The sequence below is a fragment of the Pezoporus wallicus genome, unplaced genomic scaffold, assembly GCF_028554395.1.
Source record: "Pezoporus wallicus isolate ANWC-B61680 ecotype Strahan unplaced genomic scaffold, APGP_CSIRO_Pwel_v1 contig_8403, whole genome shotgun sequence".
Classification (NCBI taxonomy): Eukaryota; Metazoa; Chordata; class Aves; order Psittaciformes; family Psittacidae; genus Pezoporus; species Pezoporus wallicus.
Genome location: NW_026641953.1, coordinates 261,812 through 288,464, shown reverse-complemented (window position 1 = coordinate 288,464; position 26,653 = coordinate 261,812). Strand labels below are relative to the sequence as shown.

The 26,653-nt window shown below is 46.3% G+C and overlaps 1 protein-coding gene across 4 annotated transcripts in view; it reads left to right on the top strand.

Moving 5' to 3' along the window:
* The window catches only part of TXNDC16 (thioredoxin domain containing 16), a 41,274-nt gene extending 15,012 nt beyond the window's left edge, over positions 1–26,262 (top strand). For all 4 annotated transcript variants that reach the window (XM_057426312.1, XM_057426310.1, XM_057426313.1 and 1 more), the window contains exons 10-20: positions 727–787; positions 2,137–2,275; positions 3,071–3,217; positions 3,691–3,750; positions 9,629–9,797; positions 10,244–10,380; positions 16,371–16,455; positions 20,519–20,657; positions 21,274–21,434; positions 22,969–23,159; positions 24,588–26,262. In XM_057426312.1, coding sequence (XP_057282295.1) covers positions 727–787; positions 2,137–2,275; positions 3,071–3,217; positions 3,691–3,750; positions 9,629–9,797; positions 10,244–10,380; positions 16,371–16,455; positions 20,519–20,657; positions 21,274–21,434; positions 22,969–23,159; positions 24,588–24,871 — 1,573 coding nt within the window. In that variant the 3' untranslated portion in view covers positions 24,872–26,262. The remainder of the gene's footprint in view (positions 1–726; positions 788–2,136; positions 2,276–3,070; positions 3,218–3,690; positions 3,751–9,628; positions 9,798–10,243; positions 10,381–16,370; positions 16,456–20,518; positions 20,658–21,273; positions 21,435–22,968; positions 23,160–24,587) is intronic.
* The last annotated feature ends 391 nt before the right edge of the window (positions 26,263–26,653 follow it).

The following is a 26,653-nucleotide window of genomic DNA, read 5'->3' as shown; positions in this document are numbered from 1 at the left end:
ATGCCTCCTCAGTCAATTAGGTCTCTCAGAGTTGGACCAGCACATGTATCCATGTATCTCCTGTCCTCCCGGGGAGCAAGCTTGTGGCTAGCCTTGGGGCAGCAGTGCTGTGCAGGGCTGGGTTCCTCTCTGGTTGATCACCAGTTACTTATTTCTGCTCCATGGGCTCAGGAGCAGCCTGTACACACAAGACTGGCTTGTTTGCAAATGCTTCCATGGTGTCTTGCCAAAGGAAGCGTGCAGTCCCTGAAGGCATGGTTGCACAGCCTTTGGATCTGTCTCCTGGCAGCTGTGCAAATGGGAAGAGATAGAGGAAGGATGGGTGTGGGCTCTCTTATTGCAGCTTTCTGCCACAATGGTACCCTCCCTGTATGGAGGCATTTCTTGGCTGCATTTATGCATGAGCTGATGTCCACCAGCAGAGCAGCTGCACTGGGATGTGGTCACCAGTTTGTGAGCAAAGACCCAAATCACAGAAAGGGAATCCAAGCTCCTTGTGAAATAGGCACGTTATGCAGCACAGTCCCACCAGAAGGTCACTTGGAGCCTGTTTCTTCACCACTGACATTGATTCTGGGTTCCTGCAAGTTCTTGGGGCAGTCTGAAAGCATGACTCTGTGAGGATGTGGTGCTGCTGAGGAAGGTGGGCTTGCCAGCGAGGCAGGCTGAGCAGAGGGGGTGACCTTGCATGTCACACCATCTAATATTCACTTTGTACTTTGGAAGGGACCTTTTAGGTTTGAATGTTCTGCGCCGGTCAAACATTGTGCTCAAGACGCCAGATGAGGTCAGATGCTGGATTTCTTTACAGCTCCTATTTCCCTATCTGGGCATGGTGCTCTTGGGAGGTGTTGGGGTGTTGCTCAGCTCCGTTGTTACTTGACAGCCTTCCCAGAAGCTCAAGGGGTAGTGTCTTTCCCTAGATGCACACATGTACTTGGAACAGCCTGAGTTTGGTACTGCAGAGCAATTGTGCCTGCTGGTTAGGATAAAATACTGAGTTTACTTTGGTCTCAAAATATAGGATGACATCTCCATTACACCTTAAGGCAACACAAGTTGGTGAACTACCTAATATAGTAGTCCAAGTCCAAATTCCTTTAGACTTCTAAAGGGTCTTGCCCCTTTAGCAAAGGCATTCTAAGGATGGGAGAGGAAATGCATGAAACTGAGTGCAAACAACCAAAGGTCTGTGCTGAACTGATGTAACTGAATGCCTCTGGCAGTGATCTGGGAAAAGGGCAGGGTGTAAGATAAATGAAGTTGATCAAGACGAGCTAAACTCTGGAGGGGCCTGACCCAGCTTGTGAGGCAACATGGAATTCGGTGCTGACAAATGCCAGGGAGCACACGTTGCCTCAGATTACCTGAACTGTCACACTTGTGATTGCAAAGATACAGGATCAGACCTGAACCTGAGCATCCCTTGAGGGCTTCCCATGCCCTGGTGAGAGATGTACCTGTTGTGTTTCTCCTCTTAGAGCCAATGGGAGGTGCCAGCAGTTTGTCGTTTCTCTCAGTTCAGTACAAAATTCATTTTCTCTGAAGTGTCTTTTGCTGAGACAGTGCCAGAACTGATTTTAAGCTGACAAGGTCTCGTTTCTGAGAAATACATTTTGCTGTTTTCTTTCCATGGGTTGTCAGCCCCTGTACACTTGGGAGCACTCTTCTTTGTTGAGCTCCATGAGATAAAGGATTTTTTGTGCCAGTTTCCCAGGCTGTGATGGGCTGCTCTGACCCAGCCTGACACCTCTAGAGTGGGGACAGCTGAGTGGACCCTGTACCTCCCTGCTCTCCTTCAGTATTTGGCCACTGGGCTTTTTCTTGCAGAAGTGGATCTAAGTTTGGAGGTGGAGTGAGTGTTCACTTTCACCTCTCCAGGCACAGGATCCCACATAGCCACGAGCACTTACATGCAAGGAAGCATCAGTCTGGAGTGAGAAAACCTCATACACAGGTGAAATTAGGCAAAAGAATCCCACCCCAGGTCCTCCCCTGCTTGGCAGCTTTAGGAATCTGTAAATACGCCCAAAAAAGGAGTTGGGTGATGGTGCCCATCAGCCTTGATTTTGGTATATGGACAGAATAGGCAGAGGGTGATCTTTTGCTCTCACTGATTTATTCTGTTTTCCTTAGGGAGTGCCAATCAAATACTTGCTCTTGGAAGACACTGATGAAGTTATAACCCTGGTGAAAGAGAAGAACAAGGTCAAACAAATCCAGGAGGATGAGGGGGAAGAGGAAGATGAGGATGAAAAAGAGAATAATAATCAAGGTGTGCACCTAAACAATGAAAAGCTGATTGTCATCAGATAGGACATGCATCGGCATCTGCTAGAGATGTGCAGGCATACGTTAAAGCATTAGAGAACACTTTTGCAAATCCAAAGCAAACCGTCACAGTCACATCATGGTTGTACAAGTGGCTCTTTCATTCTCTGCAGATCACTGGAGTTTTGTGGCAGACAGGCACAGGGAGGAAAATCAGCAGTTGTTAGAGGAACAGTTATAGAAGTGCTGCATGAGGGACAGGGGTGCTTCTGCTTGAATACATTCAGCTCTAGAGGCGTGAGGGGTTTAAAGTGCACCCAGCACTGTCTTCTTTTCAAGCATCAGAAGAGTCTCAGAATTATCAGGCCCATTAGAAAGGTTTGAGACATGGTTTTCTGTAAGCTGTTCCAGGCTTGCCTTCCCCAGGGAGAAAACACTGGGCCCCGCAGCACGTCCTTGAAAATGCATTGTTTTCCATGGAAAAATAGTTTTGTTTTAGGAAAAAAAGTGGCACAGGGGCAGAGGATGCTAGAGGAGCCAACATGCTGGAAGAATAATGTTCAAATCACAGGGCACAACTGGTGTGAGATGGCATGAGTACCTTTTGATGAGCTTGTACTTGTGTTCTGCCTCCACTCCCCTGTATGAGATAGTTACTTACCCCCTGCCAACAGTCACCATGTCCCTGCTGAAAAGGACTGGCTTAGGAAAACACAGGGCTTGGGTGGCTCAGGGGGCTGCAGTTCCCTCTGCCTTGCACATGTACCTGTGTTCATGTACAGCTGTGGGTCCCTTGCAGACATTCAGGATGATGAGGTGGTGGAAGCAGTTTCCAGGGACAAGAAGCGAGAGCTGCCCCTGGAGCAGATCCGTGTCCTGACAGAGGAAACCTTCCGCTCTGCTCTCTTGGAGACTGCCCGGACAGTGGTGCTGTTTTATGCCAGCTGTGAGTATGAGGTGTGGTCTGGTGTCCTTTCTCTGAGCTTGCGCTGCTCGCTGTGCTTTCCATCCTGTGGTAATCCTGTAGGCAAGTTTAAATGATAAGTGCTGCATCCAGCCCCATAGGCCTCCCCACTGAGCAATCAGATTAAATCAGTTCTTCTCACTGACTGATAATGTGTGAAGACAGTATCTCTCAGCATAGAAGTTACCAATGTTCATAGGTTTTTAACCTTCATTTTACAGGGACCAAATGTAGGACAAGAGGGGATATTGTGGTATCACGGGATAGCCTAAATAACCTGCTTGCTGTGTGCTGTGCAGAAGCATAAAATCCAGTTTTCCTTATTTCTTTGAAGTCTTTCAGAGCTTGAAGCACCTTAGGATGCAGAGAATTGTAATGTGTCATTGTCAGAGAGCAAGGTGGGGCTGGTCTGTCACCTGTATGTCCTTCAGAGCTGTGTCTCTCCTGTGTTTCAGGGGAGTCAGTGTCCCTGGCAGTGCTGAGGTCTTACACAGAGGTGGCTGATCACCTGGAAGGTAAGGTACCGCAGGTCTGAGTGCTTTACAGCCTACTACCCTAGTAGTAGGAACCAGAAGACTGGAAGGATATTGATGATATCTCCATCCGTCACCCAGAATATACTAATTTTTTCCTCTGACTCTTAAAGAAGGCATATCCACATCAGGTTGCTTTAGAAGAGTCCTTTCTTTCTTATTTAGAAATCTTTGTGGTTCATTGTGCCTCTAGAAAGTCATGGGACTGGGAATGCAGCCTTCTGCAGTCACCTTATATTGTTGGTGTGAACTGGTACGCACTAGCTGCCCAACTGCCTTGCAGCTGAGATGGTGGTCTTGGTAGGCACAGTGACAGCGTGATGGATGATGGTAATGGTGGTGATGATAATGATGTTGGTGAGCACAGTGACAGTGTGATGAATGGTGGTGATGCTGATGTGTCACCTGTGTGATGAATGCCGAAGCATGGGGAGGAACAGGGCAGAGCACCTGTGGCCTGTACAAGGGAAGGGACTAGATGGTGCACAGCAAATCAGTGTGCTGTGTGGCAGATCAGACCTTCTGTCCTTGGAAGTACTTGATCTGAAAAGGAGCAGTAACTGGCCCCAGTTTTGGTGGAAAGTGTGACAGACGGGTGTGCGCAGGCCCAGGTCCACTGGGGCAGGATGGTGTCAGAGGAAGAATTTACAATGATGGTGCCTTCAGGGCATGGAGACTGCCTTATTTACATGGGAATTCTCATAGGCAGCCACAGAACTCCATAAATAACATGTAACGGCAAGAATCAGCAACACTTAAAGACAGCACGCATCAAGTAGCCTGGTAGTAAAGCCAGGAGGGAGTGATCCTTCGGGAGCCTCTGAGCAGTTTCTGAGCAGTGTAAGCCTCAGTTCAGCTTCGTGCAAGTCTTCAGCCCCATCCCTTTCTATGGTTAATGGGGAGAGGTGGGTTCTTATGCTCATTCATCATCCTTACGTGGGCTAAAATCTCTTCCAGAGGTGCCTCTATTTTCCCCTGACTCCAGGAGTCATTGAGGTGGCTTCATCCCAAACTCATTGCAGCACAGTGAGGAAGTCATACGGATCTGGGTGAGAGCTGGTTTGGCACCCCTGTAGGTGGCTGGTGCCTTCTATTTGTTTATCTTCATTAAGGCTCATTTCTCCTAGTGGTGGCACTCCCTGGGAGCCTGGTGCCATTTCCTGCAGGGTTCAAGCAGGGCTGGGGCTGAGCTCTCGGCAGTGGGGACATGTATAGAGCCTGCAGAGGACACGGACAGCTTTCTGGGAAGCAGATGCAATAGGAGTTGCTCGCAAGAATCCGTCCTGGAAACACTGCAGGCAATGCTGTGGTTTGGATGAAAGTGGTTCTGCATTCATAGTTTGCATGGAGGGAAGGTCACCAGCAGCTTTGATCTGGACTGAAATCCAAGGAATAAACAGGACAGCTTGGGGAGGGTGGTTATTGTTAGAGATGTTACAGTTGTTGATGGTTTGGGGTTTCTTTTAGACTCTCCAGCAATCAGACCAGCTAGAGGAGCAACCTGGGAGATTCAGTGAATGAAACCCTGTTTCTTCCTGAGCCAGTGGTCAAACCTTGGCTGATTCTGCACAGCCAGTCTTTCACCATGTGTTTTTTTAATCATTTGATAACAATCTCAGTGCATGGAAGCAGCCACAGGCAGATTCTCAACAGAGATTATGAACTGATTGGGGTCAGGGCTTTCCTTCTGTCATCAGTACCCACAAAAGAATCCCAGGCCAGATGTGACCTGTAGAATGACTCCAGTCTGCTTTCTGGACTGTGGCCTTGGACAGGATGGAGAACGGCTGCATTAGTGGGTCTGGAGATCCTTAGTCTCTGCTGCTGAGGGAGCCTGAGTCACAGGCTGGTTACCAGGGAAACTAGAAGAACTAAAAGGCTGGGGGTCCCTGGGCTCTCAGTTAGGGCAAGGATGAGGGAAGATATGGCACTGCAAGGTCCAGAAGGAAGATCTTGAGCTATGCAGGACTGAGAATAAAACATGGGAACTGACTTTGGACTCTCAGCTCCCCTAGAAGTGCTTGTATTCCTCTCTGCTCTCTGGGGTGGAGCATTCTTCCTAAGGGCTGAGAAGCCAAGACCAGCTGTCTGAGGCATGAATCACCCATTCTAGAGGCACATATTGAGTTGCAGAACCAGGTGCCACTTTTGATGCCAATTCTGTATGCAAAATGGCACTGAGGATAGGCCATATGAGATCAAGAGTAATAGAACAGAGGAGGTTGAAGACTGGAATGACCCCATGACTCATCCAGAAACAGATGTTCAACAGATCATCACAAAATTAAGTTTATAGCCCAAGTGTTTTCCTTTTGTTGAGAGATCCAATGTAGCAAGAGAAAAAGCATCTCTGTCTTTCTGCAAGAGCATGCTGTCCTCACTGCTGCTGGGGGTAACTGCTGCAGCTATTGTTTTCTCTTACAAGATGTGAATTTTTGGAAGCAGCAACCCTGCGACAAGAAAGCAGGATGTGAAGGTGAGACAGTGCTGAGCATTTCTTAGCTTTTTTTTTTTTGCAAAAAAGAGAGGAAACCAGTATCTGAGAAAAGCAGTAATGATGAAAACCAGTTCTGCTTCCCTCTCCTGTGCTTGTGGAGTCTTTCTGACCAATGGCTTCCAAAGACAGGGGTCTGAAGTTGTAGTTCAAAGGCATGAAAATGTGTGATTTAGCAATGCGTAGCTGAATCTGAAGTAAGGATTTAGGAGTCCATTTTGTGATGCTTTCTGAGTAGTTGTTTCCCATTCCATATTGGATCCCTGCTCTTGAAGTGCAGCATTTCATACTTAAATTATTTCTCTTTCATGCTGAAGCCTTTGGACCAGCTCTTCACGAGAGCTGTTTTTAATGTCAGCCCTGCCCTCAAAAGGATTAGAAGTTTAAGGGATTCTTGTCTTTTCTTGTTCCCTATAGCACTGATGATTTGTCTTGTTCTGGTTTTATAAGACCCCTAAGACAGAGGTTCTCACTGTTGGTGGTTTTAGTAGCACCTGAACATGCAGAACAGTAGGATTTTGTGTTCCTCTTTCACCTTTGTTCCCATCCAATAATGACCCCAGGGCTGAACAGTCTGTTGCTGAGTAACTCAACTGCTGAAACTGCTGCTCATTCAGTAATTAATAATATGATGCAGATTGGGATGGAAAGTGATCATCTTGTACAAAGTGTTCCTCAGGCCAGATGGGGCTCCTTTGGAGCACTTTTGGTACATAATCCCATGAGGTTGTATACAAATACTAAAACTCATATTTGAGGGGCCTTAGAGAAGCCTTGCAACTCAGTTTTAACTAGACATCAAAGCCCTATTTCCATGTCATTATTTTTCAGAGTTGGGCAACACACAAGATTATGTGTTAAGAAATGAAGAGAACCAGCTATACTGGATCAGAGGTGTGAAATAAATCCAGGGGCTTTTAATTTGAGATGTTATTTCAGAGCCTGGAGAATGAAACAAACCATTTCTGCTCTCATGGAGTGTTTTGACAGCTCCTGACTGGTGGAATTGCAGACCCTTAACTCCGTGCTGCTGCTTGCTTTGTCTGTACACAAGTTTGACACAAGGCAGAACAGCAGCAAATTCCTCACGTGAGCTGCAAAGCAGAGCCTAAAATGAAGGTTGCAGAAAATGGTCCAGTGGGATGACAAGGACATAGGGATAGGGGATAGGAACACATGCCAAGGTCATCTCTGCCTTCATTCTTCTCTGTGGAAATGCCTTACCCATCCCTGGCAGGCATGTTTCTAACCTGTGATTTAAACCCTTCCACAGCTTCTCTGCCAAAAAGCCTCAGCTGTGCTTAGTTCTCAGGAGCTTGTTTCAATATCAGGGCAAAACTCCCTGCCTGGGAATAGGTTGTTGCTTGTCTTTGCCCAGCTGGCAAAGAGTGAGTCATCTTAGTGTCACTTCCAGAGCAGACTTTACATATTGATAGATTTTATTGTTTCTTTCTTTCCAATCAAAAGAAGCACAGTTCTTTGGGTTTTTCCTCAGGAGGCAGGTCTTCCAAATTTCATCAGGGTCTCTCACATCTGTTTAAGCCTTTCTAAAAACACTTCCCAGCCTGACTTGCTGGGCTCCCCAGGGGTCTCACTGGCACAGAAGAGCATCGTTTTCCTCCCATATCTTGTAGATGTTGTTAAGAGTTCATCCCAGAATGAGCTTTGCTCTCTTCTGCAGCAGTGATGATATCTGTGCATCCTGCTTCTCATTACAGAACACTGCTGTTGTTACATTTTGCCCTTGAAATTACTTTCTGCCCCTCTGGGCTTGAGATCATTTGCAGTGTGTGTATTTTATTTCATCAGCCAGGCCTGTAATGAAAACAGTGATCAGAATCAAACCTAAGACAGAGAGAGAACAAAGCTTGACTGTTTTGTTCTGCTGTACTCTTGAGAAATCCTCATCACCTGCCCTTACTCTTGTTTCTGAAGGACACTTCGCGATGGTCTGCCTCCGTGTGTGTACTTGTCACTACGTTTCATCTCATCTTTCCCATATAACTGTTGAATCCTGTTGAAACAAATTTAGGGAAGGCATGAAGATTTCTGAGATACAGCATTCCTGCAGTGGGTATGGATGATATGGCCTGAGGATAGTATGCAGCCCTGCTGTCCTTGGTCAAGCCTGCAAATAGGTAGGAGGCAGGTTAGGCGAGGCTGGCCACCAAGGTAGCTGGTGAAGCTGGTGATGGTTCACCTGCCAGCTTAGCACAGGCTCAGCCATGGAGCAGCAGCAGTATGTGCTGGTCTTTGCCCAGGCTGCAGATGAAAGAAAGGCTGATAAGGACATGCTGGAGTATCTTGGGCTCATGGAGAGCATGCAGAGAACCACCCTTCATTTGTTTCGCTGCTCACAAATCCCATGAGATAATCACTTCGATGAGACCCATAAAAAGCTTATTTTGTACTTTTCTCAGGAACTAAAGTTGGACTGGCTGCTCTGTAATTACCAAGTACTCTTCCTCTCCCTTACTTGTGAGACCCCTTATGGTCTTAAAGGTACATGCTAATGTTTTGGAGATGAGCAGCTGGTGTTTGTAGGATAGGGGAATGCCATCAGACTGCCACCCTGTACTACATCTAGCTTGCTTACATCACCTTTAATGGTTCCTTGTGTATTTGGCTTCATGCTTTAAGTAGAACAGATGCTTTTCAATACTGGGCACCTTAATAAGTGAAAAGCCTTGAATGCATCAGGCTCCTCCACGCCAGCTTTATCTTCTCTTTTTCCTGTAAGTGAGTGCCTGCATGGTTTCTTTGTCTTGGCCTTATTCCTAAATATTTCCAGTACCTTTTCTTGCTGCCTTTTATGCTCCTGGACAATTGCCTTAGGGTTTCACAGTATCTGTTTGAATAACCAGCCAGATGTGAATGTCTCTGTAAATTTGTTTCTGAGAAGTGCAACCTACCACTTCCCTGAGTTTATTCTCTTCCTGATCTGTTGTTTGAATCAATCAAACTGGGGTATTTAATACATTCACAGGCTGGAAATAGCTACTTTTATGCTCAAAACTGTAAGGCATATCCATGAGTGGTTTCAAGAGGTAGAAAGCCTGTACTCAAAGGGACTGTTTATTCTGGGCTGGATTTTGGCATTCTGCCCACACAAAGAAGTGTTTGACTCCAGGAATGGTGCAGCAGTTTCTCAATGGTAGCCCACCTGCACTCACTCCCTGTGCTAGGATCCAGCTCGGTAGGATGCATGCCAAAGCAAATAGGAGTTCTGGCAGTGTTAATACAAATATATATGATAATATTCAAAGAAGCTAACAAAAAGCACTTTTTTCAACTATTTCTTTTTCTTTTCCTTTTTTAAATTATTATTTTTTTAATATTATTTAACTTATTTGTTTTCCACTCTAGGAACTCAGGGGGTTTTGCTTTCTCGGCTAAACTGCTGGGACTGGCCTGGCATTTGCACAAAAGAGAATGTCACTCAATTTCCTACCATTAAGATTTACGAGAAGGGAGCGAGATCAGTGATATATGATGGCATGTGGGGAACCAAAGAACTGACCAGTTTCATCATGCTGTAAGTGTCTGTTAATGAGTCTCAACATAGTAAGACTGGCACATCTGCTAGATGATGTTCTGCATACTTCACAGCCTGTGTAATGGAAATCTTTTTTGGAAAAATAATGTCAGATCTGATTGTAGACCTGCTTTGGAAATGAGCTTAATAACTTTTTGTGCTTTTCAGTGTCAGGGAATAGCTGTTCTTGGACAGAATGGGAATCCCAAAGATCTGAGGGCAACCAGTTTGACGCAAGGCTCTTTCTCTCTTCCTCATAACAAGCTCCAGTGCCTTTCTGAGACTAGGCATTGATTTTCTTCCCAGGCGACTGATTTCTGTCTCCGATGAGGCATAACAGTCGTCATGTTGCGTTGGGGCATTGTTGGATTGAGGTTGCCCTTTTGTCTCTTCATCCCAAAAAGGAAGAAGGCGGCAGCCCATGTTGTTTCTCTGCCTTTCTGCAGGAGCCGAGTTTCCTGCCCTCTGAAGCTTGCGACGATTGATGAAGCAGAAGGATATTTAAGAGGCGAGTTTCCATCTGAGCTGTCATCCTATCACCACACTTCGCTTCTAGGAGTATTTAGTTCAGCCATGAGTGAAGGTTAGTGTGGTATTTGTGGATTAAGCACTCAGCTTCATTCCTGATGGGAGAGGGGTGGTTCCAGGTGCTTGGAAGTTCCTCTGGGTTCATTTTCTGACCTTTCTCTGAAAGAGTATTTACAGATGTCCCATCTGAACTTACCAAGCCACAATTTGTATTTGTTGTTCCTGTTGTATCTCCTGTGCCTTACTGTTAGAATTTTGGATCTGTCCTCCTTATGAGCCCCCTTCAAAGTAGTTGTAGGCTGCCATTAAACCCCCTTTCAGCCTCTGACTGAACAAGCCCATATCCATCAGCCTCTTCATGCAGTCCATGTGCAACATCTCACAGCAACATCTCCTTCTTAAAGAAAGCCCTTTTCCGTATAGGATTGATAGTTACCTTGCTGACTCCTCCTCTTGCAAATGTGGTAGTCCCAGTGCTTGCAACCAACACACAATCCAAAACCTTTTTCTTAAAAGAACCCCCACCAAACAAAGGAGCAATAAGTTAAAATACAAATTTCTTGCATCAGAAAGAATGTAATGTGAATAACTCGATGCAGTACACTTATGGACTTTGAAAGAGGTGGGCACAGCCCCCAGAGTGGTGGACATCAGCTAGAAATGGTAAGCAAAGTTGCTGGAAGGAGTGTTCTGAACATGTTTGAATTTGTCTCACTTTGTAGTATCAGTCAATATAGTCCTGCCTAGTGGCTGAAACTTGGAGCAGTCATGCTCTTCCAGCCCTGCCTGCTGCACAGGGTGCTGCTAGTCACTCAGATGCTGCTCCAGTGTCATTTGTTGCATGCCATAGCTGTGGTCCAGCATCTAGTGGGTTTCCATAACCTTTCTGAAAGTCAAGGAAATAGACCCAAGGGCTGTGGTGATTTTTCATGTGACAGTTGTATATCTTAACAAGGGAGAGGAAATAAAGTCCATTTGGAAAGGGAACATCGTGTCATGCTCAAGTGAAATCCACAGGGGAGAGCTAGGACCTTCCAACCCCATGGTCTCTCAGTTACCAGCTACCCCTGGGAATTGCTGCATTAAAAAATGGAGAATTTCCCAATCTTTCTCAAGATCAAAATTTCAGACTATTTTTCATTTGAATTTCTACTGTGTCTGTAAACTTTAGTTAAATGCACAAAATAAAATGTCTAGAACCAATCAGAAAACACTGGAGCTGTGTTCATGGAGCCAGCTGACAGCTGATATGCCTGCCTGTTTCTGGAGGGTCTAAATCTATTAAATATAGCAGAAAATCTTACTGATCACAGAAAAATCTTTAGTCCATTTCTCCCTGGGTTTCATCAGCTGAGCTCCAAAATCTTCCCTCTATTCCACATATTCCACTCTGCAGGAGTGGAGCCTGGATTAGCTCCATGGTAGAACCTTGGATGGTGAAATGGGTTCATGGAAGCAACCTGTCTGGATCTGGCTGGATGTGTGAGCTGAGGCTCTTTCTTCTATATGAGTTGTTCATTTCCTTCCATGCAAACCAGTCTTGGAGGTTTCCAGATGCCTCTATGTGGAGCCCACAAGATTGCCTCTTCCCTCAGGGTGCACTCAGTCTGCAATCTGGAATGGCATCCACAGTCTGAGGTAACAGCCGCAGATGCCAAGGGAGATGAAATCTGTGATGCTTTCCCTGCCTGTAACCTGTGGGGTGTTCAAGCATCATGCAGAACGACCTGAGGGAGCAGAAAACTGGAGCCAGCTGTTCTGGCACCAAACGCAGGCCAGAGTCTGGGAAACCACATTGCTGCTCTTATCAGCCTGCAGACTTATCTGGAATTTCCAGTGATTTTCTCACAGCAAGAATTCCTGCTCTAACCTGAACCATCAACAGGCCATGTCATTGCCATTTCTAGTTAACTTAAACAGAGCAATAAGATGTCCAGTTAAATAAAGCCCTGGGTTTTATCCAACACTTAGTATCAGATAACTATGTTGGGAAGCCCTTCAGTAGGTCTGAGCTAAAAGAGGCTTGTTGGAAAAATCATAATGAAAATCTATTACAAAGACGTGGGTGGTATTATCAGGGCAACGAACACGCGTTTTCCTGGAAACTTGAAGAATTTACAGTAGATCAAGTTGTTTGCTATGCAAAAACTGGAAGCGTACTTGGAAGTAAGACTGTCCTAAACCATGCAGTAAATGCTTTAAAATACACCTGTGGTCTGCAAAGCTCTGGTACCATTGTAGGGCTTGCCAGCATCAGTGTAAACCAAGTGAAGAAGGCATGCAAAGATGCTACAGGTACTGTTGGAGAGCATGGGATCGTGAGATGCATTCTGCTAGAGGGATAAGGGGTGATGCTCAGATCCTGTCTCCAGAAGCTGTGCAGAAGCTGTAGACCCTTCCACATCTGGCAGTTTTATTCGTTCCTGCAGTGAAGCTGGGCTTGTGCAATTCAATGTCATGGAAGGCAGCTGGGATTCCAGCTCGAGGCATGGGGTGCAGCATATGATCAAGCCCCGTGGGAAATTAAGAGTGGTCTCAGGGGTCTGATTTTCTAAGAAATATTTAAATAGCTTCTTTAGAAGTGCTTTGTGTCTCTTAAGTGGAGCTGTGTGGACTTGGGCTCTGGGTCTGGCACAGTCCCCAAAATACAGAAAAATGTGGAAGTGTGATGGGGGAAGATCTCATCAGGAATGACCCCAATGAAAGGAATATGTCTGGACTCTGCTGAAGGTTGCCCTGATTCAGGGGAGAATTCCTGGTGCCAGTGTTTTTCCAGGGCATCGCTTCAATGCAAGGTTGTGCCTCAAATGAGGGTTTAAGTTAAATACCTGGAGAAGGGCTCTTCTCAGGAAGTTTGGATGTGAGCCTGCTCTTTCCGGGTCCTTCAGTGCCTTGTGGCACAGGGTGGGCTGATGGTCTCCCATGGGCCTTTCACCAGCAGTTGGGGGTTTGTTGATGAAGTTCTTGGTGAACCTTATCAGCCAGTCCTTTGGGTTGCTTTTCTTTCAGCATTGAAAAGTCAAATATCCAAAACCCAGAGAGCTGGAAACCAGCATCAGACCTACCCAACAGTGGTTTCTCCATATCAAAATGAACCAGCCAAGCTGTGTCATATGTATGTTGTTTTCTACAATGTCTGAACCCTCTATGGGCCACTCCTTTAAGGATCTCAGCTTCCATCTGGAAAGGAAAATAGTGTAAATGAAAGTTTGTGGTCCCTGTGGTTCCAGGGATGCACAATGGAAAATACGGCTTTGAGTGTAGCTGGAAGCAGAAGGCAAAGAACCAAAAAGTGACCAATTGTGAGCCAGCCTCAGTCTACTGAGGTCTGAGTCACCGGTCCCAAGAGCTTGGGCTGGACAATCGTGATATGACAGTCAACATTATGGGAAACACAAGATAGTATCTGAATGACATCTTACGTAAGTTATAAAGCAACATACATCATGGCTGTATCTGAGATCTAGCCTTAATTTTTGGGTTACATCTGACTTCTTCAAAGAGTGTGGTTTCTCACTATCCGTAAGCCCAAAGAGCCTTTTTTATTGTTTTCAGTTGCTCAGTATGAAGGGGGAGGGGTGGTGATGCTGAAATCCACCATTTTTACTGTACCTTTGGCATTACCAGTTTTGATCTCTGATCTATAACTGTATTTTACAAACTCACACACTGTGGCTTGCATATTCTCACAAAGCTTGTCTCTCCCTTAATTCCAGCTGCTGAAAAGTGGGGCTGTTTTACAAGGGCATAAACCAGATCTGGAGTCATAGAATCATGGAATGGTTTGGGTTGGAAGGGTCCTTAAAAGACCATCCAGTTCCAGCCCCGCTGCCACAGGCAGGGACACCTCACCTTCCACTAGAGCAGGTTGCTCAAAGCCCCGTCCAACCTGGCCTTGAACACTGCTGGGGATGGGGCAGCCACAGCTTATCTGGGCAACCTGTGCCAGTGCCTCACCAGCCTTACAGCAAAGAATTTCCTAACATCTAATCTAAATCTCCCCTCTGTCAGTTTAAAGCCATTCCCCTTGTTCTATCCCTACACACCTTGTCAGAAGCCCCTCTCCAGGTTTCTTGTTGGCCCCTTTAGGTATTGGAAGCTGCTCTAAGGTCTCCCCAGAACCTTCTCTGCTCCAGGCTGAACAAGCCCAGCTCTCTCAGCCTGTCTCCAAAGCAGAGGTGCTCCAGCCCTCAGAGCATTTTTGTGGCCTCCTCTGGACTTGTTCCAACAGGTCCATGTCCTGCTTATGCTGGGGGCCCCAAAAGCTAAGCGTAGTACTCCAAGTGGGATGACACCAGAGCAGAGTAGAGGGTGAAAATCACCTCTCTCAATCTGCTGGCCATGCTTAATTCGATGCAGCCCAGGATTCGGTTGCTTTCTGGGCTTTGAGCACACACTGCTGGCTCATGTTAAGCTTCTCATCAACCAGCACTCAAAAGCCCTCCTCAGGGCTGCTCTCAGTCCAGTCTCTGCCCAGCCTGTATTTGTGCTGGGGATTGTTCCAACCCAGGTGCAGGACCTTGTTCTTGGCCTTGTTGAACTTCATGAGGTTGGCACTATCCCACCTCTCCAGCCTGTCCAGGTCCCTCTGGATGCCATCCCTTCCGTCCAGCATGTCAGCTGCACCACACAGCTTGGTGTCATAGGCAAACTTGCTGAGGGTGCACTCGATCCAACTGTCCATGTTTCCAGCAGGATGTTGAACAGTGCTGATCCCAACACTGACCCATGAGGAGCACCACTTGTCGCCTATCTCTACTTGGACATCAAGCCATTGACTGCAACTCTGAGTGTGACCATCCAGCAAATTCCTTATCTGAGTGGTCCATCTGTCAAATCCATGTCCCTCCAGTTTAGAGACTAGGATGTTGTGCAGGATGGCTTCAGATGCTTTGCACAAGTCCAGATTAATAACATCTGTCACTTTTCCTTTATCCACCAGTGCTGTAACCCTATTGTTGAAGGCCACCAAATTTGTCAGGCACAATTTTCCCTTAGTGAAGGCAAGTTGGTTGTCATCAGTCACCATTTTCCATGTGCCTTAGCAGAGTTTCCAGGAAGATCTGCTCCATGATGCTGTTGGGCACAGAGGTGAGACTGACTGGCCTGTAGTTCACTAGGTCCTCTTTTTTTCCCTTTTTAAAAACGGGAGTTACGTTTCCCCTTTTCCAGTCAGTAGGAACTTCACTGGACTGCCACAACCTCTCAAATATGATAGATAGTGGCTTAGCCGCTTCATTGGCCATTTCCTTCAGGACCCCCGAACTCAGCCCCAAGAGTCAGTCAAGTAGAGGATGGAGAGGAAAGGACTGGGTTGGGGCTTTGTGTTCACTCTCTCAGCACAGATAGAGTCAGCTGTGATAGATCAAGAGAGCCCCAACACAGTTCTTTCCTCCCCATCCTCTACTTGACCTTGCTGTCTCCAAAATGTGAGTGGTGGACCCTTATACCTGATGCAGCAGCGGCACAAAGCAGTGGGGCAGACTGTGTGTGCAAGGCATTTAGCTTTTTGATCCTTCTGTCCTATGTGGGTGCCTGTAATAGATGCTGCCTGCTCTGAAGAACTGGATAAAACCAAAAGATACCTGTGGGGAAGCTGGTTTATCTGCTGGGCTTTTAGGACTACTCCAGTTAAGTCATCATCAGTCATTTCCAAAAGTCACTGGGATTTATAAGATTAGACATACAATTGATCTCCTGTTCCTAAGAACACTTAAGGACTTCAAGTCCTTAAAGGCATTTAATTTTCCATCAGTGCCCCTGTCGTGCAGATCCTGGAAGTTCAGTGCTGGTGGCTAAAGAGCAGATACTGTTCTCATAATAGGAACTTTCTTTATAATCCTTTTGGCCTCTGCCAACTCCTCCTCCCATAGCCTGTGGCCATGATATGCATCCATTTCTCATGAGCCTCTAATCGTAGTTGTGTTCCCAGCTGACAGTTTGCTGTGGGAGGGTGTTACATATGCAGACAGCAATTTGGTTTCCAGGAGGAAGCTGACACTTCTCTTTCTATTGTGTATTTTTATATCTTTGTCTGTTTTACAGCCAGGGAAGCTTTCGAAGAGGCAGGAAACATCTTAAGTGGCCATGTAACGATGGGGATGTATTTTGAAGATGATGCTTTGGCTTTGTAAGTTGTTTCTCTTTTTCTTTGGGGAGGATTCAAACCAAACCTATCTGCATTTAGTGAAAGCCAATGCCTAAGCAAGTGTCACTGGTCATGCTGAGTTAACAGCAGCCCCAAACAACCACAATTGTCTTAGTCCTATAAGAAGACTGGTGAAGAGTCAACCAAAGGGACATGTAACCCCAGCGCTGCCACTGATTTGCAGCCTGTCCATGGTCAGTTCATTTAGCCCTGTTGAAATGAATGGTCATCTCCCTTCCTCCTGTTCAGTTCACTCTGGGTATTTTCAGTCCTCCAAACCTGCCAGCTCCCATGCATCTCACGTTCCTCATAGAAACAGGACTAAACTTTTATGGAGTTAAAAACAGACTGAAAAAAATGATAGGACTAGCTAGGATTAGTGCGTGACAAAGAAAAAAACAACAGTTCTGCCTTTCTCTTTCCATCAGGAAGAAGTGATAAATTATTACTGCTTTTTCTCTTTCTGCAGTCCCATCACCTTCTCGTCTGCTCTTCCTTGTCCTGATGCTGCAAAAGTGCCTGCTGAGGTGGGATGGGGAAGGGGAGTGTAAGGGGATTGCTGCCAAAGCCGGAGGTGTAAATGTGAGCCTTGCTCTGATGGCTGCCTCCAGTTGCTAAGAGCAGCCAAAAGAGAGGCTGCTGGTGACTACTTGCAGACTTTCTTGGCTAGCAGTGGGGTGGGCATTGTGCCTGGGTGCTGGAAAATGGTTTGGAAGCCCTGCAATAAAAGCTGTCTTCCCATGGAGTTGCCTTGGTGTGGAGCAGGCAGCCTTTCTGCAGCACTGTGAAACCCCTTCAGTCTTATCCAGCTTCCCAGTGGGCACTCAGATCTGGCTGTGAGATGTTTGCAACTGCCAAGGATAGGGACAAACCTCTATCATTTCAGTAGTTAATTTTACCATGGAACTTTTTTCCTTGAAACATATGCCCACCAATTTCCCTTCCCTTGACAAGAGCAAGACGTTACCACCATTTCCAGACAGAGCTTTGGAGAGGTTCATCCCCTTTCTGGAGGAAGAGTGCTGGATAAATATAGTAGCCTTTCTCCTGCACGCATGGTAACAGCAAAGTCAAGACTTTCTTGGTCAGCTCCTGATTGAATAAGAGCATCAATTGCGGCCCTAACTTTAAGCAGAATTTGAGCTAATGGGATCTAAACATGTATCAGTCTGTGCACTTAACTGTGTCATTAAGACTCACACCAAAAGGGGCAAAATGCTTTGGAGTATACTGTGAGAGATGCTTCAGTGCCTATTTATCAGTTAGATCCAGGGGGAATCTTCAGCTTGTTCTGGTCTCATTTCCATCAGGAATTAGCTATCAAAGCAGAATTAAAAACTCCAGAAGGTTCTTGGCCTGTTTTCCAGGTGTGGGTTTAGCAGCCAGGAATGCAAGAGTGAATTGTTTTCATTAGTTTCTTACAGGTGTGATGCCTCTCTTGCATATCTGATGAGATATGGGCATTTTGTGGTATACCCAGGGAGTAGAAATGCAAATATCTTGGTAGTACACTCTGTCAACCAAACAGTGCTCAAAGCACCAGTGGCTGGGTCTTAGAAAGCTTGTTCAGTGTTGGGGTGGGAGACCACTGGGCAATGTCAGGTCAAGAAGTCATAACCAGCATCATCAGGATGAAAAACCTGACCCCCTTTAAGCTAAAAGACTTTTGTCTCTCAAGGATCTCAGCCCAGCAGATAGAAGTTAAACAAGCAAAGGAGGACAGGGTGTTCTCTCAGCAATGACAGATGCAAGAATATACCTCCATTCTCATGCTCCAGCCGCAGTCTGCAGCATGCTTCTGTTTAGTTGGAATATTTAATACAGTTTCTATTGTTACTCATTCTGCCAAGTTTGGATTTTGGCTGTGATTTGTAGGTGAAGCTACTGTTGCTGGTCATCTTCTCAACTGTAAGTAGAAAGTAAACACTTACAGGAATTACTTATGCAAGAGCCAGGCTCACTTCCCTTCTTAAGCAAAGGAAAACTATTCTTCTGTGAAATGCTCAAGGAGGAAATATTTGTGGCTCCCTGGTCATGGAGAGCTGAGTCCTCTCTTCCCAGAGAAAAAGGTATACAAAATATACAAAGCATGTTGTTAGCAAAACTGTTTGCTCAGCAAACACGTTTGGTTGGTAACTAGTGAAAAAAAGAAGTGTTAAGGAAGAAATGGTTTGAATGAAGTCATTATTTATTTCTCACATACTCAGATGCCATAGATTCTTGCCAAGTATTTGTTTGCAGATGTTTTTGATTTAAATGCGAGTCTCATATTACCCATCAAATGCCTCTGCTATATAAATAGAAAGCTGTCATAAGCAACAATACCAGCAACCGGTAGCAGTAAGGCGAGAAGTGATGTCAGGGTAGACTCTAGCTATGAGGTAGAGAATTTGTTGTTTTTCTGGTGGTATATAAAAAACTTCCTTGTCTCCAGGGCTACTGAACAAGCTGATGTATTAGACATAGGGAGCAAGAGTCCTTACCTCTTCTGAGACATGGTTAAGCCAAAGAGTCTCTTTAAAACATGTGGAAGTTTGAGAAATTCAAAATCCCTGTTGGTTTTTTTGTGGTTTGTTGGTTTTTTTCCAAGGGTTTCCATTCTTAATTAATGGCAAATACAGTTTAATTTGAAAAACAATGGAGAGGGAAGTTAAGGATCTTCCTAATAGCTCAGAGGACTCCCACACATGACCAGAGGTGTGAGACTCAACTTCTTTGAGCAGCAGAACCTGGGAGTCCAAACAGAAAGGGGAAAGCTTAGCTCAGGGCTGGATTTACAAAGATAAACTCAAAAAGCTGAAATGGCTCAGATAAATCCAAGAACAGTTTAGCAATGGGTTCACAACATTTGAAGGCCTCAGGAAAGTTCATGGTCATTCATTACTGCTCTTTTCCAAGGCATCAGTGCAGATCTGGAGTGCCCCTTAGAAATTTCTAGTAAGTGTTCTTTGATGGAGGAACTGAAAAGCCTGTGTATGAGCTGAACATCATGAAAATGGACCATCTGCAGTTCCCTCCACTTGCTTTTGCATTGATGACCTAAACCACTTGACACTGAGACTGAGGTTTTTAAAGTATATTTGAAGGAATCTCCGTGCCATTCAGAACTGCTAAAATAAGTGTCTGAAATGAATTTGCCTGGGCAAACCATGGTGGAAAGAGCAATTGGTTGTAATGTGACTTTTCTAAGAGCTGCCTTTGCAGTAGGCTGAGTCTGCGTTGCATTTTCCATGTATGGAAAAAAAGAAGAGAGATGAACTGGATTACTTTTGAACAGGAAATCAAAAGCTTTCCACCTCCCCACCTCCCCAGCCTAAAATGTCCTTTCCTCTCACTCACTTCCCCAGCAATTCTGGTATCACAGCTTTTGAAAAATTACCAGCAGCCTTTGACAAACAAACTACAGATGCTCCTCAAAAAAAACGTTGAGGCAGCTGATTTCCTCCAGTGCCCTTCCTCTGGGCACTGACATCTGGAACCTTCAGGGCTGAAGTTCCTCAGACTTCCAGAAAATCGCTCTCCCATCTTGATGTACCCCCTGCCCTTTCATTGCTCAGACTTCTCCTTTTTTTGCTCTTTCCACCTTCCCAGCTTTTCTTTAAACCCTTGTACCAGAAGAACATTGGGGAGCAAAGGATGAGCTGAGTTCTCTAAGAGTGTATGTGTGTTGCTCTAACGCAGGGCTGGACTTCAGCAAAATTACCTGTGTTCACCAAGCCAAGAATCAGATCTTCTCGAGCTTATTTTATGTAGGTTGGTGTCCCTTGGATGGAGTCGAAGACCTGCTATTTGCTTTGGCTTGGGAGGTAAAGCACTGGATGGGTATTTGGACCACCTAACTTCAGGTGTGAAAACAAAAGAGAAGCACCAACAAATAGTTTTGTTGGCAGTGTTTTGGATTTTCCCCATTATTTAGCTGCTGATGTCTTTTTGCAGAAGAAAATCCTGGTTGTGTGTGTGTATTTAGTGTCTTAGGGTAAGTGCTTGTTTCAGAAGGGGACAGGGGAACACATTGGCCTTATCTCTCCCTGTTCCTCTTTTTCAGATCCCGTAAATATGGAGTGTCTCCCCCAGCCCTCCTCCTTGCCAGGGGTGGAGGTGAGAGCGTGGAAAGCATCACTTTGTCCAAACAGAGCGCACAGGACATGGTGCAGGTGATAAGATATGAATTGCTGGACATTTTTGTAAGTAAAATAAAAAGAAAGTGTCCTTTTTCTGTTGCGGTCATTTGCAGTAGAATTGATTATAGCATGGAGCTGGGCAAAATAAATATGATTGCTTGTAACTCATGCTGAGTTACATTTGGTTTTAAGTTTTATGGCTAGGATCAGACAGTCTGGACAGAAATCTGCTGTTTGCTGTGTGGTCTCATGTGAGGAGACCCTGGGAGTCAATTGACTGGCTTGCACTCGTAGTCACATACCCCCTGCTGTGATGGGTTGGCCTCTTGCAGGGTCTGCTCCCTGCCTCTTGCACATGCCTTTCAGAGGCTGGTTATAGCCATAAGACATGGAGCTGAGCTGAGCTGGCCTTGCTGCTGCCTTCTCTGTTCACACCCCTTCATCTTGGAGTGCACAGCTTGCTCATACAGACTTCACTTGCAACGGGCATGTTTGGGGGTAGTCATCTCCAGCATGCACCAATATCTCAGCACTCACATTTGCTTTTAAGCTACTTATGTTCAACATGGGCACTACATCCTTGCTTACCCCTGCACCCCTCGCGTAAGGACAGAAAGTCTAATTTTGACCTGTACTATCATCCCCATAAACCCCAACTTCTTGTTTTGATGTCTTGCAGCCAGAAATCACCGTGCAAAATCTGCCCCACTACTTGCAACTCAGAAAGCCCTTCCTCATTTTGTTCAGTGATGGTGACATCGGTCAAATGGAAAGCAAGGAAATGCTGAAGCTGGCAAAAGGAAGACCTCAGCAAGCATTTGTGGCTTGCTGGTTGAACTTGTGAGTGTGTAAAACTCTCTTTTCCTGTTTCCATTAGCTCACTTTCAGCCTTTCAGGGCAAGAAAAAAATGAGTCTGCAATTACTGAAAGCACTAGCTGGTAATGTGATTATTTGGTCTAAAATCATCATGAGTTGGGAGGTCAAATCATTTAGCAGTGATTCAGTATGTGTTCTGGGCAGCTGCAAAATTGTATGTCAAAGTAAAATTAATACATGTTTAATTGATTGCAGAAGTAATTTTCAGTAGAGTAAAATGATCTCAAAGATATCACATAGTAGCTTGACCCTGTCTCTGGTCTTGTTTACATTCTTGTTGCATGTGGGAGAAAAAGTAAATTTGCCTTCCTGGAGTGTCTTATGGTGATTTTCCACTGGCAAATAGAAGGAAGCGCAATAGGGCAAGTAGTGACTGTTTACTGGGGGAAAGGAAGTTTTCAGAAGAAGGGACAACCAGAAGAAGCTCCGTAAAGCAAACTTTAAAATATTCAAGAAACAAAATGAATCCAGGAGCTAAGTAATAGAAAGTTGTAGGAGAGGGGATTTTTTTTTAATCCTCCCCTCCCTAGCTGTTTTCAGTTTTTAGCCTCTGTTTGTTTTGCCCAAGTCCAGAGACACCTCACTGTCTCAGTCATACTGTGCTTTGAAGTCTGGGAAGCGCCTTGCAGCGTGGGCTGAAGTTTAGCTAACGGGGAATCCACATGTTTTCAAAGAGAAGACAATTTGTTTGCCAGTAATGCACAAGAAAGGAGAGCCTCTGGAACTTCCCCACCTACACATCTGCCTTTTATCTCCCTTCCTGAGAAAGAAAGAGCTGTTCTCTGTCAGAGCAAAGGGGCATTGCCACAAAAAAGGGCAGAATATGGCCACTGGCTTGGTCCTAGACAGAGGACCACATTCCCATGGTGAGAGCCAGCTCAGACCTCAGGCATCACTGTCAGCCTGAAAATAGCTCCAGAAGGACTCAGTGCCTTTGTGGGCTTGCTGTCCCTCCATCTCAACATCCTCTTTGGCTCTCTGTGTCACCTGGGGAAGGTGCTGTCCCAGCTCCTTGTGTTTGGGGAAGCACCCATCAGCTGCCCACCTGAGCACAGCCTTCTGCATCACCTCCTGCTTTTCCGCCTGCTGCAGTCTCACTGCAGTGGCACAGCTGGGCTGGAGGAAGCTGGTAGCTCTGCCTGCAAACAGGGGCTAACCATGGTGGGCTGCAGGACCTGTCCCGCTCCTGGCTCACCTATTCTTTAAAACTGAAGGTGGAGAATATTTCACACCCTCATACAGAGTTTGCCCCAGCTCTTCCTGCTTGAGGTTTTCTTTAAACTCCCAATCTGCTGTCCACTCCCTCTCCACTCGACCCTAATAGCTTGCTTAAGGCATTGTGATTATAAATAGTGTGGTGAGCTTCTAGAGGTATCCCACAGGCAAAATTGTGTGCTTTGCTGGATGTGGCCCCAGGGCTTTGGTGCTTGCTTGGCTCTCAGTCCTGTTGTGCTGCCAAACCACTGGTGAGCAAGTTGAATCTCCTCTTTCCAACAGGAAAAAGACTCCAGTGGGACGTGGCATCCTAAAGGCATACTTTGCCACCATGCCTTCACTGCCTGTTCTCATCTGGGTGAACCTTCATGTTGGGGGTCAGGTATTCAAGTTCCCATCAGAGCAGTCCATTGCTGAAATGAACATCTTGTCTTGGCTGGAGAAGCTAAAAGCAGGACTGGAGATTCCCAGCAGTAAGTAGGCATGAATTTGTAATGTTCCTAAGCACGCACGGTTAGCTCCGGTCTGTTTATGAGAAGACGCTACGTGCAATAAATTGTCTTCCCTGGAATTTAATGATGGAAAAACTAGCTGTGCTAGTTTGAGCTAGAGAAGTACAAATAGTCCAGCCAGAAGAGAATACCCACACTCACAAGTTTGCTTGGGGACTGTTTAATGTTCAGAGCCAAGAGTGAATAGTTCTGAATTGACATCTCTTCCCCGTGATAATCCCCAAACCTGGCTGTGCTCTCCAATTGCTGTGAACAGACCCGAAATACAGCTTGCTAATAAAAAGTCTCTCAGCTCCCAGTTGTCAGCATAAGAGATAGCTGCTCTTTAGGCCCCTTTCAACATTTTTTGGGGGATGGGAAAAGATAAGGAAGGTGGTGCTTTGCTATGTTCATTGGGACATGAAGGATTGGCTTGTACCACGTAGCATTTTACTGTAACCCTCCTGCTTTGATCAGCTTGCTGAAGCCTTGGAGGAAGGCAGCACAGATATGCCTTCCTTGTGTAGTGTGTAGCCATGGGATGCTACAGGGATCTTGGGAATTGCCAGCTATCAGCCTGCTCCAGGCTCTGGAAAGGCAATGGGGTGACTCCATTTGATTTTTGTGGATTTTAAAATGAGCCTTTCGAAGCAAGTGTTTCCAAAAGCTGGCATCAACCTGGTGGGGGTAGAATGTATATAGGCTCTTACTGGAGATGAAAGTACCATTTCTGACCCAGTAGTTGCTGGGAGAACCCCAGGAGCCAGCCATCCTCCCCATTGCCACTGCTGAAAGCACCTGACTGTCATGTAGGTCTCTAGGTAGGGACCTTAATTTTTGCGGGTGTCATTTTTGCGGGTGTCAGTGGGGTGAGCTAATGGCTGAGCAGCTTAATGCATGGCCAAAGGCACTTCCAGCCATCACAGCCTCCTTCATCAGGCTTTTAAGTGCTGTGAACTGTGTGATCAATCTTAAAAGCACAAATTAAAGAGTATCCTCACATAATGGGACCACTTCCTCCTTGTGTAGACAGCAGTCCCCTCACTCCTGATGATGTCCCAGTAGTGCACAGTCACTGAAACAGTCTATCTGGGGCCTGAATGAAACATCCACCACTGGTGGACAGACACCCAATGTGACCTTTGCAGTGGGGGTGTCTGAGGACCACCACAGCCTTCGGGAACAGATCCTTGACCAGCTCCAGTAAATATTAATGCACCTCAGGCTGGCTTAATTTGGGTGGTGGTATGAGTTTTGGAGGAAAGAGGGTGATCTTTAAGAAACAATCTTTAATTTTGCATTCATTTGAAGGGCAAAAAAAAAAGCTGTAATTCCTTTGAAAGGGAAGTGTCTGTGAAGCAGAGCTGCTTAGCTCTTAACTTACTAACATGGGACTGTATTTGCTTTCAGGTACCTTGTCTGAGGAAGACTGGAAACCACCTCTTCCTGCTTACGACTTCCTTCAGATGATGGAGACTGCCATGCCTGAGCTCCCACTCCACGCGTCCCACCACCACAAGGACACACTGAAACAGCACCCGTCTGAAAGCCCAGGAGGGGACACAGTCATGCAGGATGAGCCATCCCAGGAGACCAAGGCAGAGAAAGTGGGGTCCCCTGGGAGGGACCTGCGTGGGACAGCCCCGAGGCTGGCAGCAAGAGAGAAGCAGGGCAAGAGACACAGCGAGCTCTGAGAGCTGGGCGTAACCCTGCCCGGGGCAGTGAAAGAAGATGTGGGATGGTGCCTAGAAAACCCTCTCACTTTCCCAGCCCTGTATGAGCCTTTACATCAAGGAGAGAAGTGCTTTTAGCCGTAAATTAATGGTGAAGGGATAAAACAGCCCCTAAGTCTCAGTGTGAGCTCCCAGCTGCAGTGTGTGCTGGTCACTGTGCAGTGGCTGTGATTTCTGATGTCAGGAATGTGACCATACACCCCATGCGCTGGCCCTGCTCAGCCTGCTGTTGGGATTGCATTTCACAGCAAGCAGTGAGAGCAGATCTGCAAGGAAGGTTGCTGTGAGGAAGCTTGGCCATCCCCATAGCTGGGGGAGAGATGGGGTGAGCTAACCACATGCTAGAGGCTCTTCTGCATAGCAAACTACACTGGAAAAGTCGAATCAGCGGGGTACTGCTCTGCAGTTTCTGTCTCACACATAGGTGCTTTGGTTGCCCCCATGCAGGAAGGGTGAGTGATTCCAGGATAAAAACCACATTTCTGTCCTTCCAGTTGCAGCAGCAGCTCTACTCCTGTGTTGGCAAGTCCTGCTCTCAAATAGCAATGTGGAGCTGGGAGGGAAAGCATGCCCACCACTCTCCAGGGCTGCTTAAACTGGCACCCACTTGTGTTTACACCTGACTTGTGAGCCGCATTTGTGAGCATGTTCATCCTCGGGTTAGAGAAGTACCTGGTTAAAGGAGTGTTATTATGAAGGCCGGGGCTCAGATCGTCACAACAGCCATGAATAGCTGGGACAAAAATCCGCTAGCAAATCCCAAGGGCAGGAAGGTTGGAAGATGGCTTTGCTCAATGCTGGCATTTTCTTGGTTACAAGCCCAGGGGGTTATTTGCAGCCTTGATTTTATTTTGCTCCTGGTAACAGCAGCGAGGTTGGTGCCTACTGAGCTACATGCAGGGAGAGAGGTCTGCAGAAACCCCAACACTTTGGAAACAAGGAGGGAGATGAAGGGCCGGGCTGGCAGTGCTGGGGGCAGACCCTTCCGAGGTGGGATGGAGCTGCTTCATGTCCATATCTAGGTACAGAGTGGCTTTCCAGACTCTGCCCATCTCCTGGGGACAGCAAAAGTTCTGTCATTCGTTGCTGGAGTACCTGAGCGTGCAGGCCAGCATGGGAAGTGGGCTGGGGAGACATGTTTTGGGGGAAGCTTTGTCTGATCCCACCCATGGCATGACAATCTTCCCACCCCCTTCAATAAACATCTGCTCCCTTCCACAGCACTACTGAGATGTGCCAGGAGGGTCCGATACTCCTTCTCCTTCTTCTGCTTCTGAAGTTACTGGGGAGGGGGAAAATTCGTGGTAAGGAACTTCTGAGACTACTGTAACATCTGTATTTCTCATCCTGCAAGCAGCATTCATTGCACGAGCATACAGTAGACAGGCTCATCTTCCTGGGGAATCCAGCAATCAAAGGCGTTGCCCACCCCTATGGCTGGTCCCAGCTCCAGGAAGAAACCCTTTGACAAGAAATTGGACCATTGGCAACCAATGACGAGGCTTTCAACCACTGCATCCACCCACTCGCTCTGGTTCCACAGTTCGTCCGCTGACCACTCATTGCGCATTGCAATGTATGCGTCCAAATCTGCCGCGCCAACAGCATCTTCTTCACTGTCTTCTTTACTGTCTTCTTCTTTACTGTCTTCCTCCTCTTCACTGCTGTCACTGTTGCCCACCTCAGGGCTTCTTTTGGTAGAGCAGCAGCAGAGCCCCACAATCAGGAGGAGCAGGAAGCCAG